This window comes from Mirounga angustirostris, unplaced genomic scaffold (assembly GCF_029215605.1).
Source record: "Mirounga angustirostris isolate CCGP_5_RB_7025 unplaced genomic scaffold, mMirAng1.0.hap1 SCAF_13, whole genome shotgun sequence".
Lineage (NCBI taxonomy): Eukaryota > Metazoa > Chordata > Mammalia > Carnivora > Phocidae > Mirounga > Mirounga angustirostris.
The window spans coordinates 56,812,919-56,834,402 of NW_026991721.1; the positions used below are offsets into that span (position 1 = coordinate 56,812,919).

At 46.2% G+C, this 21,484-nt stretch overlaps 2 protein-coding genes across 6 annotated transcripts in view; one reads left to right on the forward strand and one right to left on the reverse strand.

Moving 5' to 3' along the window:
• The window catches only part of CLPB (ClpB family mitochondrial disaggregase), a 169,314-nt gene that overhangs the window by 56,845 nt on the left and 90,985 nt on the right, over positions 1-21,484 (forward strand). For 4 of the 5 annotated variants that reach the window (XM_045894361.3, XM_045894365.3, XM_045894362.3 and 1 more), the window contains exon 5: positions 16,619-16,747. The exons of the other annotated variant lie outside the window; for it this stretch is intronic. In XM_045894361.3, the coding sequence (XP_045750317.1) occupies positions 16,619-16,747 (129 nt within the window). The remainder of the gene's footprint in view (positions 1-16,618; positions 16,748-21,484) is intronic. 5 annotated transcript variants of the gene reach the window in all.
• On the reverse strand, positions 6,112-7,461 carry LOC123857476 (heterogeneous nuclear ribonucleoprotein A1-like). Its single transcript, XM_045894367.3, has one exon. It carries the CDS (start codon positions 7,406-7,408, stop codon positions 6,446-6,448), a length of 963 nt encoding a protein of 320 aa, XP_045750323.1. The 5' UTR covers positions 7,409-7,461; the 3' UTR covers positions 6,112-6,445.

The window sequence follows — 21,484 nt, forward strand, 5'->3', positions numbered from 1 at the left end:
TTAGGATGACTAGAGATAAGTAAAGCATCATGTGAAGGATGATATTTGATGAAGAACATCGCTATTGAGGTGGATTTTCAGTCCGTGTAAAGTTGCCTTGGAGGTACTGAGCAGCTCATCACTCAAGGAGCATTGACAGAGGCTGGATGTCTGCCTGTCAGGGATTCTGTACAGGGGATTCTTGCCCTGGGTCATTGGATAATATGGCTTCCAAGGCCCCTGTCAGCCATGTGATTTCTTTTTTTTTTTTTTTTTTTAGATTTTATTTATTTATTTGAGAGAGAGAATGAGAGAGAGAGAGAGCATGAGAAGGGGAGGGTCAGAGGGAGAAGCAGACTCCCTGCCGAGCAGGGAGCCCGATGTGGGACTCGATCCCGGGACTCCAGGATCATGACCTGAGCCGAAGGCAGTTGCCCAACCAACTGAGCCACCCAGGCGCCCAGCAGCCATGTGATTTCTAAGGTCTAGAAGCCTTAGGCTCACCATCAGAACAAGTGATGTACTTATAAGTGGGATTTGAGCTGAGTTTCGGAGGCCAGAAAGCAAGTGAGAAAAGAAAAGCTGTTCTAAGTAGGGGCACAGCTTGAGCAAAGGCACATAGAGGGGACACATGTGGAGAGGGGAGCGTGGAGATCACTGCTGCTTCTCTACCAAGTCACTCCCTGATCTTGACCACATTCCATTCAGTGCCTTGATCCCCATCCATGCCCACTCCAGGAGAGTTCCACTTGTGGCTGGCAGATGGGTGGTGGGTCCCAATCCTCAGGTGGAGGAGACAATAAATGCATGGTAACAGTAAACAAGTTGCCCAGCCAGGGATGCCGCAGGCTGCTTGTAAGTAACTGTTATAAACATTGGGTGTCTGGGGCTGTCAGAAATGCAAGCAAGCATTCTGAGTGCCTCTCATATGTACAATTAAAACAATAAAACACGGCAGAAACATGGTGAGAACAGGATATAAATCAGCTTCTCTTCTTAGCTCCAAGTGGTGGCTGAATAAAGATGAGTCGTATAGAAGCTGGGTTGGCATAGGAACCTTCTGGGGCTAGAGGGCCTGACTTGCCAGGCTCTACCTCCCAAGGCCAACCCCAACAGTCTGGGCAGTCCCCTTCCCACAGCTCCAGGGGCTGCGGGTCCTGGCCTGCTCCAGCTGACCTCCCCATCTCTGTGTCTTCAGATGGGGGACAGGACGGTGCAAGCTGGCGCATCACAAACCAGTGGACAAGTGCCCTGGAGTTCAGGAGATGGCTAGGAGTTCCCACTGGTGGTAATGGAACGGCTCTCTATAATATTTCTCCCCTTCCCCAGGACATGCCAGGGAGTCATCTCATCCTGGTTCATCTATTCAGTATAAGTTAACTGCTCAGCACCCACCGTGTGCCCAGCTCTACCTAGGGACAGCAGAGAGAATGTATGCCCTTGGAGAACATAAATTTAGATGGAAGTAATTATGCTCCCAAGGACATAAGAGTCACCTTAAGAGCTTATTAAAACACGGATTCCTGGGCCCCACCCACAGAGATTCTGATTCAGTGGCTCTGGAGTGGGAACTAAGATTTTGCATTTCTCACAGCTCTCCAGTCTTTGAGTAGCATGATCTAGACTACAGATGTTAGTTCTGGCCATGGGCTTGAACTGCTTTTAAAAACTCATCTGGGCCTTCTCCCTGGAAGAGACCTTATTTTGCCACTTTAAGCTTCACTCCTTGCGAGGTTATGTGCTCATGCCATGGTATTATAGGTCGTACAGAACACATAATAGCTATGACACCTGCAGCGATTTTCTGCACCTCTCAGAGCCTCTGTCTCCTTACTTAGGAAGGTTATCAGTTTGTTTCCCGGAGCTAACTGAACATAATAATAAAATAAATAAATAAAATGAAGGTTATCAGAAGAGTTAGAGATAGCATATTTGTCCCTAACCTAAAACCTAGAATATAGAAGGAATTCCACTAATGTAAATTTCTGTCTTTCTATCATCATCATTATCCTCATCATACTCTTGTGGAACTTTATTCAGACTCTTTGACATGGCCTTCCAAATGCTTTTCAGTGGTAGCAAACTGTTGTCTGTAGAGAGCCAAACATTATATTTAGAGTCAGAGGAGTGGCTTAGCCATCACCAAACTGTGTGACTTTGGGCATTTCTCTTTCTTTCTCTGAGACTTGATTTTTGCATCTGTAGGGAAGAATATTTCCTACACCATTGGCTTATTATAAAGATCAAATTGAAGTACTTATGAAAGCACTTGAGAAAATACAAGGTGTATTGCAAATGTGTAAGATACTAGCAAGAAAATTAATTAATAATAATAATAAAGATTGAAGACTTGACCAAGACAGTATTTGACAAGTGTTCAGTCAGAGGTACAGATAACAAGGACTACCAGAGCTCAGAGAAGAGAATGTCTGGTTGAAGCAGTCAGGGAAATAAAATGGTATCTGAGCCCCAAAGTATAAGAAAGTTTTATGGAGGGCCCGTAGGTGGGTACAGTTGGGTGTGAAGGGGTGTGTTATATCCCAAACACGTGGGAAACAGAAAAACGTGTGTCAGGCTGTTAAGTGAACTTGTTCAGGTGAAGCATCTACACAGCAGATTTATCTTGAAGAGTAATGAACAAAAGATTCGGCATTAGTGCACTGGGGCCAGATCAAGATGCTTGGACTTTGTCCTTTAGACAGAGAGGGGCTCTGAAGGTTCTAGAGGAGAGGGCACCACAGGAGTGGATCCCCTCCAGGGTGGAGAAGCAGGGGAGATGGTAATAGGATGGCGATGATAAGACCACTGCAGCAGCAGGTAACATGGACTGATACGGTGTGCCACAGCAACCCTGTGATACAGGCACTAAAGGAAACTGAGGCAGAGAGAGGCAGCCAAATGCCAGCAGAACTGTCTCCTGCTCATACACAGAGCCCAACAACCATAGCAGCCTGTATGTGCCTCACACTTAGCCCAGAACCGCTGCTTGTCCAGAGGCTTGGGAAGGCTTGGGAATCTGCCAGGCCAAAAGCTGTTGGGGCAAGTTATTATTTTTAATAATGTCCCTGCCTCTTCCTCGTCATTGTCACAGCCTTGTCGCACCTCCAGGGCCAGTGGTTCTACATCTAATTTCTCAGTGGTGCCAGCTGCCAGAGTCACTAGGATGGACAGTGCACTGTCAATCCATCATGCTTGTGTTAGCCAGCTTCAAGGTGAAATGTGTCAGCCAGTTAAGCTAATTGTTTCCCTCCTTTTAGCCCTCTAAAACATATATATATATATGTTTGACTAGGGGAGGGAGATAGACCAGTTGACATGTTTTATTAAAAAGAATAATTTTGATACATTTATAAAAATAAGGAAAAGTGGGATGGGGTGGCGAAGAACTAGTCCTGTGGTTTTTAACTGATTTACATATTTTGTGTATAAATATTTTTTCATCAAAAGTTCCAAATCAGGGATGGGTCCCACACACCACACAAAATATATTAGAGACATTTATATGGATAGCAGGAAGGGAGACAGAGGGCTGAAATTTTCCAGGCACCCAGTGATTGATGGGGGCTGAGGCTCCCCCTGACGCTTTATTGAGTTTCCGATGATTATCTCTCGCTGAGACATTTTTTACAGATGACGGTCGAGCTGTCACAATGGACCATGGGGGAAAAAAAAACAACAATAATAACACTTTAATCTTTTTACTGCACTGCTCCCTAGTATCTCAGATTCATCTTCCCTGACGCACGCAGTTCATTATTCTGCCCCTCCCTGGATGGGAAATAAAGGCAAATAAATATATATGTAGACACACTTACCCACATACATACACACATGGACTGGATATAAAAGAGACCACCTCAAAACCAGAGAGAGGCAGAATTTATTGTTCTTTTTGCAAGTGTTGAGGTTTATTAGTAGAGATGCTGGGTTGGCTTGGAATTGGCTATTAATTACAACATTTTGTATTTGTTTTTTATTGTGAGTTTTTAACATTTTGAAGAAAAGGCAGAGGAGAGGCAAGCAGGTGTAGAGATGGGGAGCACAGAGGGACTGAGTTTGGCCAACCAAGTAGCATAACTGACTGAAAGGCAGAGAGGGCAGGCTCCCCATCTTGTTGCCAGCCCTACCTGGAGGATCTGTGGAGCTGAAAGATGGGATGCTTTGGTTGGGATGGGGGCAAAGCAGGGACAGTGGGGAGAAGTTAAGCTCAGAGTAATGATAGGCCACCTCAGAGGGACTCTAAATAGCTGTGACATGTTACTGCTGTGAGACTTAGAAGAGATGGGAAGAAAGGGAGGGTCAAACAGAGTATTGATGGGCCTACAGACAGCAGAGTAACGCATTCTTAAGAGTTTGTCCCACTCTTTGAATTTGATAGTGTGAAGGTGACACGTGGGCTGTGGGAAAGCTCCACCTGGGCCTGTGGTCAATGAAGGTGTCCTGGGGGCACCTGGCTGGCTCAGTCGGTGAAGCGTGCAACTCTTGATCTCAGGGTTGTAAGTTCGAGCCCCACTTTGGGTGTAGAGAGTACCTAAAATAAAATATTTTTTTAAAAGGCGGGGATGCGGGGGAGGTCCTGGGCCAGAGAGGATGCCACTGTCTGGCATCACAGGCAGGATCAACAACCTATCGTCTTAAAGCTCCAACCTTTCTGTTCTCCCCCTTCCCTTTCATGGGGATGAGAGAAAATGAATTTGGGGTCCTTAGGAGAAGGCTGCCCTTAATGTGCCTTCAGTAGAGTAAGTGCTGACTAGTCCTCCCTTTAATTCTTCAAACCTTTTCTGAGCTCCTACTAGAAGGGAATAAAGAGTCCTGTTCTTGAGAAATTTTCCAGTCCATGGGCAGAAAAAGTGGTGTCTGTGAGAACCATTTTCAACTAGGGTCTCATCTTCCATCCATAGGCCAGCCTAGATGGTCATGAGTGCCATCTCTGTAGGAAGGATAAAAAGATCTGTAAGACACTGTATCTATCCTTCAAGAACCCATTTCCTTCTTGGGGAGACAAGCTTACCATCCACTCACTAAGGAAGTATTTATCAAGCACCTGCCATGTTCAAGAATATACACATGAGGCACTCTGTGAACACATAAGGCTATGTAAAAGAGAATGTTAACTAATTTGATGTGAACTAGATATTACTTGAATGCATAGAGGAAAGGGAGATCAGTGAAAATCAGACTGCTTGAGTTATAAAGGATGGGTAACATGTAGATAAAGAAAAGGAATAATGAAGTCATGTAATCACATAGAGAAAAGAGTATAAGCCTTGGAGCTAAACAGAGCAGCTTGGTCACTGAGTATCAGTGACCTGAAACAAGCTACATAACTCTGTAAGTCATGGTTTCTTCATTAATTAAATAGGAATAATAATAATAATAAGAGCCTAGTATGGTTCTTGGGAGGAAAACAGTTGTAAAGTTCCTAGCACAGAACCTGGCACATAGTAAGTGCTCAATAAATGGAGGCTATTATTTGCTTACTTCTCCAAGAGTTATGTATTTATTAATCTGAGTATTGGAGAAAGACTCTTAGTCCTGGGATATTAGGCATCAGGACTCACCTGTGACTCTCTACTGAGTATGAAATGGGCACCCTGCAATGAGCCTGACATATTCTACAGTGCTAGTGTGAGAGGCAATTCTGGCCAGAGTGAGAGTGTCGCATCAGGAAGAGGAAAGGGCACAATAATAAATCTATTACCATTACTGAGTACCTACTGCATGCCAAGCAGTGTGCTCACCTCCTTACATACATTTTTTTTAAATATAATAGCCTTGTTGAGATCTAATTCACATACTGTGTAGTTCAGTCTTTTAAAGTGTGTAAGTTGGGCCTGGCTCAGTTGGTTGAGTGTCTGACTCATGATCTTGGCTCAGGTTGTGATCTCAGGATCCTGGGATTGAGCCCTGCATTGGGCTCCATGCTCAGCCGGGAGTTTGCTTGAGATTTTCTCTCTCCCTCTGCCCCGCCCCCGTTCCCCCGCTCATACTCATGCGTGCATGCATGCGCGCGCTCTCTCTCTCAAATCTTTTTTAAAAAGTGTGTAAGTCAGTGGTTTATGGTATATTCACAAGAGTTGTGCATCTATCACCACAGTCAGTTTTAGAACCTTTTTTTTTTTTAAAGACACATTTATTCAGCGTCGTGATCAGATTATTACATTTAGCAATCAACAGCATGGGTGCAAAAAAAAAAAAAAAAAAACTACATTAAAACCCTTTGTTGGAATGCTTTACACTTTCCACAGAACAGAAACTAAAATAACCTGTAATACAATTAGTCACAAATACAGTCCTCGAGTTTTTTGCCCGTACACATGAGTATTGTCTAAAACATGTCTTCTTTGTAGCAGCTAGGCCCTGCCACCACTGTGCTTGGCCGAGTTCATAAATCTGTTGTAACCTGTAGCTTCCCTGTCACTTCTCTGGCTCTCCTCTCCTGCTAAGCTTTGTTTCCTGGCAGTAATTAAAACCTTCTGCTGCTACCATAGCTACTGCTGCTGCTGGAACCACCACAGCCACCTTGGTTTCGTGGTTTGGCAAAGTATTGGCCTCCACCACCATAGGGGCCAGAGCTTCTGCCTCCAAAATTTCCTCCTTTCATGGGTCCAGAATTTGAGGATTGATTGTTGTAATTGCCAAAATCATTATAGCTTCCACCACCTCTAAAGTTGCTTCCATCATTACCAAATCCATTATAGCCATCCGCACTGCCACCATATCCACCACCACCTCGACTGCCACCAAAGCCACCTCGACCACTGAAGTTCCGTCCACGACCAAAGTTGTCATTCCCACCAAAACCACCTCCACGACCACCACCAAAGTTTCCAGAACCACTTCGACCTCTTTGGCTGGATGAAGCACTAGCCATCTCTTGTTTAGATAGGGCTTTCCTTACTTCACAGTTGTGGCCATTCACAGTATGGTATTTTTGAATGACAGTCTTGTCTACAGAGTCATGGTCATCAAATGTTACAAAAGCAAAACCTCTTTTTTTGCCACTGCCTCGGTCAGTCATGATCTCGATCACTTCAATTTTCCCATACTGTTCAAAATAATCTCTTAGATGATGTTCTTCAGTGTCTTCTTTAATGCCACCAACAAAAATCTTTTTCACAGTTAAGTGGGCACCAGGTCTTTGAGAATCTTCTCTTGAGATAGCCCTCTTTGGTTCCACAACTCTTCCATCCACCTTGTGTGGCCTCGCATTCATGGCTGCATCCACCTCCTCCACAGTGGCATACGTGACAAACCCAAAGCCTCTGGAGCACTTGGTATTTGGATCTCTCATTACCGCACAGTCCGTAAGCATTCCCCATTGCTCAAAGTGGCTCCTCAGACTCTCATCGGTTGTTTCAAAGCTCAAACCTCTGATGAAGAGCTTCCGCAGCTGTTCAGGCTCTTTGGGAGACTCTGACTTAGACATGACGGCGGTGGGAGGGGAGACTTTAACGATGCTTACTCGGTGGCGTCCACGGACAGAAAGCCAGTTTTAGAACATTTTTATCACTCCATAAAGAAACTCCATTCCCCGTTTCCTCTCATTTCCTACTAGACAGCCACTAATCTACTTAGTTTCTAAGATTTGCATATTCTGGGCATTTCATATAAATGGAGTCATACAATACATGATCTTTGGACTGCTTTCACTTAGCATGTTTTCAGGGTACATTCATGTTGTAACATGTATTAGTACTTCATTCCTTTTTCATAGCTGAATAATAGTTCTTTAATGGATATACCAAATTTCATTTCTCCATTCTTCAGTTGAGGGATATTTGGGTTGTTTCTATATTTGGCTATTATGAATAATACTGCTGTGAACATTTGTGTACAAGTTTTTGTGTGAATATAGTGATTTCAGTTTTCTTTATTTTTTTTTTAAGAATTTATTTATTTATTTGACAGAGAGCGAGAGCAGGAACACAAGCAGGGTGAGTGGGAGAGGGAGAAGCAGGCTTCCCGCCGAGCAGAAAGCCCGATGTGGGGCTCAATCCCAGGACCCTGGGATCATGACCTGAGCCAAACGCAGATGCTTAACAACTGAGCCACCCAGGCACCCCAGTTTTCTTAACTTTATACCTAGCAGTAGAATTGCTTGGTCATAGGATAACTCTGTTAACCTTTTGAGGAACTGCTAGACTGTTTTCCAAAGAGGCTGCACCATTTTACATTCCCACCAGCCACGTAGGAGGGGTCCAACTTTTCTGCATCCTCCCCAGCTCTTGTTACTGCCTATCTTTTTTACTTTGGCCATCCTGGTGGATATGAAGTTGTTTCTTGTTGTGGTTCAGATTTGCTGATGGCTAATGATGTTGACCGTCTTTTCATGTGCCTTTTGGCCATTTGTACATCTACTCAGATTCCCTGATCTATTTTTTAATTGGGTTTGCCATTGAGTCTTGCAAGGTAGGTGATGATATCTATTTTGCAGATGAGGAAACAAATTCTCAGAGATGTTAAGTATTTTGATCAAAATTGCACAGTGACTTTTGCTCCTCAGTCTCACTCACTCCGACCTCTGTTCTTTCTAATGCACACTGCTGCCTCCTGAGGATTCATGGTAGGATCACCAGGGTCCTCTTACGGGGGTTTTGACAGCAGGAAGGGAGTAGTTGAAAGTCTATTTGGAGACATTAACTAGGACTAGGTAGGAAAAGCCTCTGAAAGTCAAACAGAGGAATATGGATATATTACAGCTCCAGGTCTGGAAAAATGGCCGTTTCCTAGGGACTGGCCATTTCCTGTGCCCCTGACTCTACCGCATCATCTTTGATTTTCACAGTAACCCAGTTCATAGATATTAATGTTTCCATTTTACCAATGATGAATTTGAGGCCCAGAAGGATGAAGTAACTTCCCAGAGTCATCAGAATTAAAATGTGGTTCTCTCCAACTCAAAATTCTGAACTCTTTCCTGCTAGAGATATTTTATAAAAGATTTTTTTTCCAGTGTTACGTGTAGCATTTACAAGCTTTTGAGGTCATGGCCCAGCCCATGGAAAGTACTTAATTAATGGTTGGTGGGTGAATGAGGAGACAGACAGGAGTGTATGGTGTAGAAGGACCTAATTCCAACTGGGATTCCGGGGGGCAGAAGGATGTATAAGTGAGATATTGGAGGTCTCATCCCAAGGCTTAGTGTCCTGGGGGTTTGCTCTAAGTTTCTAAACATGAGGCCTCGGAAGAGTGTTCTGATGCCCAGACATCCTTAGCTTCCTGGGAGCAGGACGAGGCAGGTGGAAGTGGTATGGGTGTGACTAGCCTTGCATCTTTCTCGTGTTCATCACAAGAACATTAGAGTGGGAAGGACGCTCAGAGACCATCTAGCTTGGTGCTGCTCTGGTACATTCCCAGGCCCTGCCTACTGAACATTGCTGAGATGTGGGCCCAAGAATCAACAATTTTTACAAGTTACCTGGGTGATTTTGTTCCCAATAAAGTTTAAGGACCATTGGTGTAGAAAAAACCTCTTCAACTTGAAAAATAGTGAGTCTGGGGCACAGAGGGATTGAAATGCCTTCCAAGCTAGTGAATGCGTCATTTTTTTTTTTTTTAAGATTTTATTCATTCATTTGAGAGACCATGAGATAGAGAGAGAGCATGAGAGGGGGGAAGGTCAGAGGGAGATGCAGACTCCCTGCCGAGCAGGGAGCCCGATGCGGGACTCGATCCAGGGACTCCAGGATCATGACCTGAGCCGAAGGCAGTCGCTTAACCAACTGAGCCACCCAGGCGCCCGGGAATGAGTCATTTTTGAATCCAGTTCTCTCATCTCCTGATCTCTTGTTTTTGCTGTTCGCCATGTTGCTTAATTCCTTAACAAAAAACCATTGTGTGCCCATAGCTTTCAGGATAGAATCCAAACCCCTCTAAGAGTCAGGCCTCTGCCTCCCTGGGCGACCTCCTCTCTGCCTACAGCACCCTAGGCTCACTGAGAGACTCAGTTTCTTGAAGGGAAAGGTAGTGGAGTCTTCACCCTCTGGCTTTTGCAAACACCACGTTTTTCCCTAGAATGCCCTTCTTCCCGTCTCCACCTGGCAAGATCTCCCTCATCCTCAAGACAGTTCTCCTGAGTGATTCCTCTCAAAGCCACATGATGTGTGCCCCGCCTCTGCTGCCATCAGACTGTGTGTGTGTGACTCTCATAGCACCTACTGTTCCAGGCTGCTCAGTGGTAGTATGTTTCATGGACAGGCAGGTGGATAAAGGTTCTCGTGTGTTCATCGCCGAAGCTGCGTAAAATACTGACATGATGCTGTATGAAATACATACAGAAAATGTTATGAACTAGTTACTGTCATCCATGAGGAGCCTAGGATCTAACTGGGGAGTCAGAGGGAAATTTTAATGCAAGAAAGTATTGCAAGAGGTGTTGGACAGTAAAGAATTAACTGGTAAATGAGTACACATAATCAACACAACAGGCATCCAGGGCAGAGCTGGGGGGAAAGGACTTCCTGGAAGAGGAGGCTTGGACAGGACTTGAAAGAACAGGGAGGATTTGGAGAGGAAAGAGGGGTTTCCAGGCTGTGGAAGGAAATGAAGGGCCTTGCCCTCCCTGAGGATGGTCTCATGGTGACCGCTCACAGGGAGTCTCCCTCTTGCCCCATCCTCTGCCCAAAGAGAAACACAAGAGGCAGAGCTGACAGCGCCCGCAGAAGCTGACGAGGTAGCCCGTGCATGCTGGCAGGACGGTAGCTGTCTCAGGTTGTAGTGAGGTTTTAAAGCGGTAGTAGATACAGAAGATCTTGAGGGAGAGGAAGCAAAGAGCCCCGAGGCTTCTTCCCCAAGACTCTTGATAAAAATTTAACCCAGATCCTGAGCTTCAAGCTAGGTCGGCCCACCCTAGTTTATGTGAGGCTTGAGCCTGTGGGCGCTGACAGAAGCTGGGCATGGAGAAGTACAGAGGACAGAGCCAGGCAGGCTCTGGATCTGGTGCTGTCCACCACCAGTTAGCAGTGCAGGTTGGGCAGGCCACCCAGCCTCTTTACCTCTGTCTTTAATCTGTTGAATAGAGAAAACAGTATCTGTCCTAAGTTGTCCTAGGGTGAGTAAACAATCACATTGAAGTGCTCTCTAAACCAAAAAATGCGGCACAAAAGGAAGGGGTTATTCTCGCACCTGTTAGAGTAGTCGGACAGGTTCTCTCTCATGGAGACACACTCACATCTTTAAAGGCAAAGGCACTGCTAGGCCCTCCAGGACATTAGATGGCACAAGTTCCTGGGAGTGGCACTCGTCACTAGGGTTGTCTTTCCTCTGCACAAGGCAGCAGTAATCAAGCTTTTGTTATCCAGAGACCACCCATCTTGCCTCATACACCTTTTTTCGAAGTCTCCCCCAGTAGACTTTGCAAATGAGGACAAGTGCCATGTCTGGTTCATGTCTGTGTCCCCAGTGCTTAACCCAAGAGAGAGAGTGGCATTAGTAAATGTTTGTGGTGATGTTTAAAAAAACCTATTATCAAAAAAAATAAACCTGTTATCAGATTTGATTCTCATAGTATTTAAATATTTAGTATTTCTCAAATTATTTCTTATCATACCCATTTTACAGCTAGAAGAACTTAGTAAGTGGCAGAGCTTAGATTCCGGACTGTAAGACCTTAAATCACTGTTTGTCATTGTGGGAGGCGGTTACTTTTTTTTGCAGTTTCAGCAGGGCTGGCAAGTGGCCAGGGCTACATGATGGGCTTTGGGGACTGCTTTCACCCCTGCGGACTCCTTGGCACTGCTGACTTAAGGGAATCCTGCAGAGAGCACATCAGGCACGTGCTTGCGACAGCACCCAGGCATAGACTTTGCACCATCAAAAGGCAGAGGTGGGAGCAGAAGGATGACAGTGCGATGCGTTGTCATCTCCCTGTGGTCAGAGGGGCGAAGAGACACGGATGGCTGGCTTAGAGGAGAAGCAGGAGCCTGAGCTCGTCTCACCCTGTGCTGGAGACAGGCTAGTAAATGGCTTCATTGGAAAAGGGTCAGTTCAGTGGCTGAGGATCGGCTGTAAACACGGGGCCTCAAAAGACCACCTTGGTGGGCAGCTGGTGAGCCGGTCTTGGATGAGTCCCTTTAGCTTCCGTGGACTGACTGACTTTTCCTCAGTGAGAGTGAGTAAATATGTGACGGCGCGTGCTGCACCACTCCCCACACCTCCTTTCCGCCTTTAGCTACTTTTTTTGGATAGAGAATAGTATGACCTCAATGATCTGGGGGCTTCAGCAAGATCTTCTGGGACAGGCTTCTCAAACTGGGTGTTGTGAAGAAAAGGGCTTACTGCTAAGAGCACAGAATGGGCCTAGCTGACCTGGACTAGGTCCTAGCTCCCACACTAACTGATTACAGCACCCTGCTCAACTTCAGTTTTCTCATCTGTAACATGACAACAGCTTCTACGTCACAGGGTTATTCTAAAATAAAGAAAGAAAGGAAAATGCTCTTTCACAGGTGATTGTAATGCACTACTCAGTCCCAAAGAGTGTTCTGGGGAACACTAGTACTGCAGGATTTTAACAAGGACAAGGTAGAAAGAGGCTGTCAAACAGGAAACTGCTGACTAATACCAAATTAAACAGCTGGTTCTTACTCAGCACTGTGCCTTTCAGAAGGGAAAAGTGTATGCAGGATTTCCCAAATGGAACCACTTTTCACAGAGATAATGCACTTTTGGAAGCACAAGACCAAACAGGAAGGATAATAGCTGACATTTACTGACTGAAAGTACTGTATGCCAGGCACTGTTCCAAGCCCCTTTACTCAAAGTGTCTTTTTTAATCCTTACAACATCCCATGAGAGGCTACTGTTATCTCCATTTACCAATAAAGAAACTTGGCACAAAGAGGTTAGGTAATTTACCCAAGATTACACCGTCAGTAAGTTCAGAACTGGGATCCAAACACCAGGGTCTGGCTCCTGAGCTCACTTATTTAACAGCCACACTCTAAAACAAGGTAATACTAGGACTTTATTTATGTATTGTGTATTCATTAGCTAATTCAACAAGTATTTGTGAAGCCCATATTTATGCCCAGACACCATACTGGACACTGAAGATACAATTATAAGGGCAGTCACACTTCCTGTCCTCAGTGAGCATTTGGTCTGGTACGGAACATAGTCAAGTAAACAAATGATTGCAACAGAATAAATACTGTAATTGGGAGGTGCCTAAGGTGCTAGAGGAGCTCTTGGGAGGAATAACTGCCTCAAACTTAGGAAGAATCACTGCAGGAAGTGACTTCTAATCAGAAGGCCTAAAATGAATTGGAGTTAGTCAACCGAAGGCATGGGAGAGGGGAAAACATTCCAGGCAGTGGAATAGTATTTGCAAAACCTCAGAGGCAAGAAAGCACATTAGGAAGGGGATAGTTGAGAGATGAGACCTCAGAGGTGAGCAGGAACCCTCCTCATAGACATTCCTTATTAGCTGGGCTATGATGCTGGCACTCTGCTGACACTTGTCCCTGAACCAAATAACCCCAGCCATGTTCCTTAAGTTCATCTGCTTTTTATGGTAAGCACCCAGCGTATAGCTCGGTCATTGTGTTTACGGAACAGTGTTATAATTTGTCTGTTCCGGATTCTTGCATTAGACTATTAACTTCTTAAAGTCAGGAACCCTGTCTTATTCATTAGTATGTCTCCAGAAGCTATCACTATGCAGTGATGCTCAGTAAGTGTTGTTTGTTGAATGAATGATGTGTTTTCTTTATAAAATGGATTATATCCTTCCTGCTTTCTTGAGCCAACTATCACTTTTCCTCAGGTTCATCATTATATCCAGCAGTTAATGTCCTATGTGGCAGTTCATTGGTGCCCTTAGGGGCTTTTGAGGTGCTGTATTCTGTGACTTCCTCTTTCAGCTTTTGATTGTGCTGTTCTTTTCCCTTCCTGCCTAGCCAGCACTTGATTGTAATCAATTTGCTGGATTCTGAAGCCTCCTCCCCAGCCTTCTTGTTTGTTTCTCCTGATCTGCAGTGGGCTGGAAATAAGATCACTTACCATGATTTGATAAGACTGTGACTAAGAGTTAGTAATCTCTGAGTTGGGTCCTAAAAAGCCCTCGTATGGGAAAAATGCAGATGCACATGGGACTCATCTGTTAGCTACTCAGAGGCCTTCTTCCTGTTCTCCCTGCTCCGGGAAACGTCAGATAACACTCAGGGGTTGGGGGAGGTGGTCAGTCTGGAGAGCCTCTGTGTGGTGCAGAAGAGCTGATCTACCTTTGTTTGACTAAACTACAGGAAAGTCTGTTCTTCACCTACACACTCCACCAACTTCATTCTGGCCAAACACTTGAAACGCTTCCACCTAAGCTAACTTACCAGAGGCTAGCTACAAACCTCAGGCCAATCTCTCTTAAGCCAAGTTCCACCAAGAGTGTATTGTACCTTCATTTGAGCAGAGAAAGAAGAGGCAGTAGGAACCAAGGCTGAGACCAGAATATCTGGTCTCTGGGCTCTGATTCCCTCGTTTGCAAAATTAGAGTGACAACATGATATGATGTAAAGAAAGAGCACTCAGATTAGATCTGGGTTCTTATTGTCACTCAACTACTCACTCACTATGTGACCTCTGTTCCTCATCTGTACAATGGGAATTATAATACCTACTATATAAGGTGGTTGGAAGAATTAAATAGATTGTGTGGCGTGACCATGCCAGGCATAGAGTAGAAGGTCAGCAGGTGACGTCAGCTAGTATTAGGAAGAGACGTGACAGTCTTCTCGTTTGGGGAACTTTTAAATAGGAGATCCAGTTTCTCAGGAGGGGAAATACATAGACTCCATTCCATGACCACTTGGAAAAGAATGATTTAGAACTGGTATGGTGTGGGGCGCCTGGGTGGCTCAGTCGGTTAAGTGTCGGCCTTAGCCTGGGGTCATGATCCCAGGGTCCTGGGATGGAGCCCCGCATCAGACTCCCTGCTTAGCAGGGAGCCTGCTTCTCCCTCTCCCTCTCCCTCTCCCTCTCCCTTTGCTTGTGCTCTCTCTCTCTGTCAGATGAATAAAATCTTAAAAAAAAGAAAGAAAGAAAGAAAGAATATGGTACTTTTAGCTACCTAGTCAAGGTTACCTCTTGACTAAATTATACCCTTTATCCAGCAGGAGGTAAGAGGAGTCTACCTTTGCAGACTCTGTGCCGTGGGCTGGGGGGAAAGTGGGTACAGGTAGGTAGGACCCAAATTCTGCCCTCAACAAATGGAGCTCAGGATAGAACATAAGACAGTAATTCCAGTAATTTCTACATGAGGCAGAAAGAAACCCTATCTGTGCAGGATAAATATTTTTCTATGGGGTTTCATCTCCAAGGCAGGGCCCCAGAGGTGGGGTAACCATCCAGTTTATTGTCCAAACTGGGACTGTCCAGGACAGTAGGCATAAACCAGACCCATCCAGGGTGAACCGGGACATACGTGGTTACCCAACCCAGAGGGTCCTATAAAAGTGATGGAACTAGTCTTAGGCTCTTTTGTTTTTTTGTTTTGTTTTGTTTTTAAGATTTTATTTATTTATTTGACAGAGAGAGAGCACAGGTAGGCAGAGCGGCAGGCAGAGGGAGAGGGAGAAGCAGGCTCTCCGCTGAGCAGGGAGCCCCATGTGGGGCTCGATCCCAGGACCTCGAGATCACGACCCGAGCCGAAGGCAGATGCTCAACTGACTGAGCCACCCAGGCGCCTTTATTAAATTGGAGAGAGTCATGAATATTAGCACTAGAGTGAACTGGGGGTTTTTGGTTCTTTGACCACATGAAATGCTTGTTCTTCTTACGCTCAAAAAAAAAATGTTCACAATAGATTATTAAAGGTAAAAAAAATTACAAAATTGCAATATAGTATGCTCTAATTTTGAAGGACAGATATGCATGAGAGATATATATGTGCTTTGTAGGATTTGTATGTAGGAGATACATATACATACATGCTTATATATACATATATAGAGAGAGATACCAAAATATTAAATGTAGTTTCTTGAGTTGCTGAGGTGTTGATACCTTTTCTACTTTGTACTATTCTGTGGTTTCAAATTTTTAATGGCTTTTAAAAATTAAGAAGGTTCTTTACAAAATACTTCTGAATACTCACTAGATTGTGAACACCTTCGAAATAAAGGGGTATGTAACTGTTCTGCTAGGAACAGCCTCTTTCCCTCACCGATCTACCATCCCCTAGCCAACCCCCTAGCCTTCTTTCTTCACCTGACAACTTCTCTTCACCCTTCAAGACTCTCATCTCTTGGGATACTCTCTTCATGCCCACACTGAGCTAAGCTCCCCTCCGCCTTTCTGTCATCCTGTTATAACTCTAATATAGCATTTATCTCAAATAGCACTTTACACGTCCGTTTTTGTCTGCTTCCTTCATCAGACTGAGTCAGAGACCAGATCTGATTCATTTCTGCATCTCCAAATGAATCCTAACACATAATAGATGTCAGGAAACATTTGTGAACTAACTGGCCTTGTTTTACCCCCTCTTGCCCTGCACGGATGGCCCAGCACATAGTAGGTGCATTATATGTGTAGTAAGCATGTACATGAGTGAGGGAGGGAAGTAAAACACCAAGAGAAAGGTGAGATTGGTGGCTCCTGGCATTTGTTGCTAATGGGAGGGTTTGTGTTGCTGTCCCCCCAGTCCTGGTCACCCGAGAGGATGACTTCAACAACCGGCTGAACAACCGTGCCAGCTTCAAGGGCTGCACAGCCCTGCACTATGCTGTCCTTGCTGATGACTACCGCACTGTCAAGGAGCTGCTTGATGGAGGTGAGCGCATGGGTGAATGGCGCTGGGGTTCGGCAGGGAAAGAGTACTTGGCAGCCTCTCCACTCTGGAAAATCCATGCCTCCCCAGAGCTCTGTTACCCTTCCAGAGCTGGAAGTGCCTCGAGGGTGGCTCCAGCCCGTGAGAGTGGCTCTGGGATGTGTGATTTGCCTCGTGTGTGTCACACACCACAGCATCCTGCCTATCTGCATGTGCTCTTGAGTTTTCTTGGTTGTGCGTCTCCCCAAAATTGTCCTCTCTTCTCCCCTGTCACCTCTAGAGCAGGGCTAGTAGAACAAGGAGGGAGGCCCTTCAAGTCTGTACCGATGCAGGTCTCAAAGACATTCTCCTTGATCCCATCTCCCCTCCTCAGTCTAAATTAGGCCCCTTTCATTACTCTGGATCATGGCATGCTCTTCTTTCCCATCATCGCTCTTGTCACAATCTGGAATTATTTTCGTGAGTTCAGTAGCCTTCTCCCTAACTTGACTCACTCCCTAAAGACCACTGATTTGTCCCCAGCACCTAGTACGGTACCTGACATACAGTAAGCACTCAATAAACCTTTGTTCACTGATTGAATACCCTCCCTTTGGAGAGTATTGGTTTAATTGGAGGGGCAGTATGTACCATCCCTCAATTCAGGCTGGGCTCATCCTATGTAGGTCTGGTACAGAGTTACCTGCCACCCTGCCAGATACTTCCCAAGCTGTCACTTTCCCTCCCACTTCCCCTTATCCCATTCTGGCCTCGCCTTGGGGTAGGAAAAGAAGCATCTTACCTAGAGTGTCATGCCCAGGCCTCTGAATAAGTATGGCACATGACTGCCTGTTTATGCCCTTGCTGCCACTCCTTGAGGGCCTAGGGGCCCTCTCTTGGGCCTGGATACCAAGGTCCTCCTTGTCGGTGGTCATTTTCCATAGAGCCTGGGAGCTGGAAGGGGCCTCAGAAGTTCTCTGAGTCACCCTGATTGCCTGCTTCCCCTCCTCCTGGCAGGAACCTTCAACAGCCGGCAGGCTGGCCTTTCCTTGGACCGTGGCAGGGACTGAGGGAACCCTACTTCTTCCCCAGGAGTCCATTCCATTTTAGTTCTTCTCTAACTGGTTAAAACATCTTTTTCCAAATACACTGTGATTTTGTTCTCTAACTTCTGCCAACTGTCCTCTGCAGCTGAATCACTTTTTCAAAATCCAGTATTCAAAGAAAGTTCTTTCAGTTCCAGAGCCCTTGCTTCCACAGCCTAACATTCCGAGATCATGTTCTAGTCCTTGCCATGTGATTGGGCTGGAGGGGTTTACCAGTAATCCCCAAATCCTGCCACCTTCTGTCAGCCACAGCCATGCTGGCTTAGAACCTATGCCTGGCCCATACCCCCAAGCCTAGGCAACCTGCCCCAGAGCAGCAGAGTATGCCTGGGTCTGGGGCATGAACACTGAGAGGTGTAGGTCTGCTCATGGATGTGGTGACAGTGCCGGGAATGATTGATGCTTTCAGAGCAAGAACTCACTGCTCTCAGAAGCGGAGACTTAGAAAACGTCTCCAAGCAAGATGCTACTTAGATCTCAGGCAAGACATTTGCAGCTAAGAATTGGAGCATTCACCGTGGGGCTTCTTTCTGCCAAGCCTTAAAATCAATCAGTACTCCCAGCCATTGTCCAGTGGTTTACATTCCCTGCTTCCCCTCAGCCCTCAGACAGACAGGGAGTTCAGTCTAAAGAGAGACCCTCACCCAGCCTTCCAGATTGAACACCTTTGAAATGAAGATGCACAGGCCTTTTATGAAGCGTCCCCACCCTCAGCCCCCCAGGCCAAGGCTAGTCCTTTGAGCCGTTCCAGGGGCATGGTTCCTGCCTGTTGACTTGGAACAGATGCCCTTAGCCCCCAACTTTACAGTTCGCCCACCTGCTTTTTTACCCAGCATCCATTTACAACCCCTGCCCTAGCCTCCCAGCCTCAAGGGCCAAAACCATTAACCCACTTATTTCTCCTTTCCCGACCTGAACAAGTGGCCGTCACTCAGGGCCTGCAGGCCTGCCAACTTCTAGCCCCCCTCCGCCCCCCCTTGACCTCTCTTGGTCTGCCTCTGTGTGTGTGACCAGCCAACCGAGAGGCAAGATCCTGCTCCCTTGTCCTAGGGCCTATTGCCAGTCACATTTCCAAAGTCTTCTGACCTCAGCTGACCTCCTCCCGAGGGTTTCAGGGAAGGCAGGCCTTCCTGCCCATCTAGCTTTCTCAGCCTGTATTTGCCCCTGGCTTTGCTGCAGCAACTTAGAGGGAGGCTCTCTGGGAGATCCAAGGCAGGCCTAGGCACAGGGGCAGCCTGTTTTCACGAGGTCCACACAGAACCCTTGTCTTTGAAATTGCTGAGTCCACAGGGCTCTGGGGCCCCCAGATTGTAGAGGGTTAGAGCTAGAGAAGCCAGCCGCTCTTGCCCTCTGGCCAGGGGTCCCCATATGAGAGCTGGGAGGAGGTCCAGGCAGCAGCATCAGTCTATTAATGCAGGCAGTTCTCTGACCCCTTAAGATGCAGCATGGAGTAATAGAAAGGACACTGCAGACTTAGAGTAAGGCCAACCTGGGTTTAAATCCCACCTTCCCCACCTACTAGCTGTATCGCCTTGGATATGTTGCCTTAACTCTCTAGGCTTCAGCCTTCTTCACTGTCAGATAACACCTGGGAAGTATCACAGGGGTAACATGGGGACTAGTGATAATGTCTGTAAAAGCCCCGATACATGGTAGGTGCGCCATGATTAGTCTAAAGAAGTCAAACTCTCCCCCTGACAGCTATAATCCTCCTATTTCCTCCTCATGTAAAACCTGTGCTCCTGCCTAAAGATTCCTTAATTCTCTTTCTGCCAAACTTCTCCACCCTACCTAAAACACCATCGTGTTGCCTCTCTTCTCATCTAGATCTTCGGGCCCTTCAAGGCCTCCCTCTCTCAGGAAGCTTCTCTTGGTGCTCTGGTACACTCTGATAGCGCCACCTCTGAGCTCTTGCAGTGTTGGGCTGGGTGCTTAGCACAGGTCATTTCGTCATCTTTAGGAGGTCCTGTAACATAGTGAAAAGAACACAAGCTTGGGAGTCTGACAGACCTGGGTTTAAATCTCAGCTGTGCATTGTCACTGTGGGCTACGTAGTTGTTATTTCTGAGACCATGGACTTCAGGGCATCCTAGATGGATCAGGCAAATTGACCCTGACCCTGAGAGACTATCAGACTGGCAGAGGAGATAGATATGGAAAGCGGTGGTGACAGCTGTGTGGGTGTCTGGCAGGGGACTGGACAGGAGCTCTGGGGACACAAAGAAGGAAATACCCCTGCCTAGTGAGCAGGGAGATGGAGTCAGTTATAGAACGCCTGGGGGTAGGGGGCGGGGTGTGTGTGCACTTAAGCCTTATCATGAAGGTTAATGGGAGTTTGCCAGACAGACTTCTTTGGGTGGGTTCTGAGTTCTGAATTCACGAGTACCAATTTTCTGCTCCTGAGCTCCACACAGAAGTGGAGGTCTTTGTGGTTTTCATTCTGTGAACGTGCTGCTTCTGCCTGTGTTGTTGGCTTATGAGCTGGAAAGTTCTGCCTCAGCACTTGACTGCCAAGTATAAGAAAAGGTTGGAGGGAGGTAGGGAGGGAGAGACAGGATGACTGGGAAGAGGATTTATCAGGGAGGGTGGGGAGCTGCCTCCCTCAAGCCCCTGGAGCTGACTCTCCCAGTATTTCTAGGGCTCTGCAGGGGCTTTCGCAACTGTTTCCTCCCAGGGATGTGATCCCACTGCCAGATCCATCCTCCTGAGACATAGTTCCAATCATGGCAGCCTTCCTCGACCGGGATTCCTCCGGAGAATTGAGCCCTGGTGCTCTAAGGCATCCACTGTACACAAGGAATAACTCCTCTCCCAGGCATCTAAAATTGGTACACGTTATGCACCATTCTTGGGAAAACTGAGAAAATCGTTGCTCAGATAATTTCCTGTATGTGATTCAGAGGAGCAACCCAGTTGAGGAATGCTGCAAGGAGAGAGCATGAACTGTGGAGTCAGGATCTGAATGCAGGCCCTGCCACCAAAGAGCCTGTGATCTTGGGCAAGCTACGGGCTGCTCTGAGGTTCTCTTTCCTCATCTGGAAATGGGAGTGTGCCACCTGCTCTCGATGGTTTTGTCAGGAGTAGGGCATGTGTAGGTTCTACAGAGTAGGCACTTTATAGATAATACCTACTATTATTAACTTCAGAAACACTCAGTGCTTACTTGTTAAAAAATAAATACAAAATAGGGGCACCTGGCTGGCTCAGTCTGTAGAGCATGCAACTCTTGGGGTTGGAGCCTCATGTTGGGTCTGTAGAGATTACTTAAAGACAATAAAATCTTTAAAATAAACACATACATACACACACACACACACATATATATACAAAATATATAAAGAATCCTACCCATCCTAACTTTTTAACCTGATTTTGGTGGTGTTATAGTCTGACCCTCACCTAACTTTTTTCCCACTGCTACCCTAATTTCCAGCTGTACAGTAGTGTTGCCTCAGAGCTCACACCTTGGTGCCTTTACTCATGCAGGTTTTTCTGCCAGTCAGTCCCCATCTTTAATGCCACTTCCCTTCTGAACTCTTCCCTGCTCCCTGGGATTTGGGTCCAGTCCCCTCTTCTAGATTGAGGTAGACTGAGGGCAAGGACGGTGTCTGATTTGCCCCTGCCTCCTTTGCCACGGTGGTCTGCACATAGTTTA

Bases quoted from the DNA above. Each gene is read 5' to 3' on its own strand.
- LOC123857476 (XM_045894367.3), bottom strand. From the start codon at position 7,408: ATGTCTAAGTCAGAGTCTCCCAAAGAGCCTGAACAGCTGCGGAAGCTC.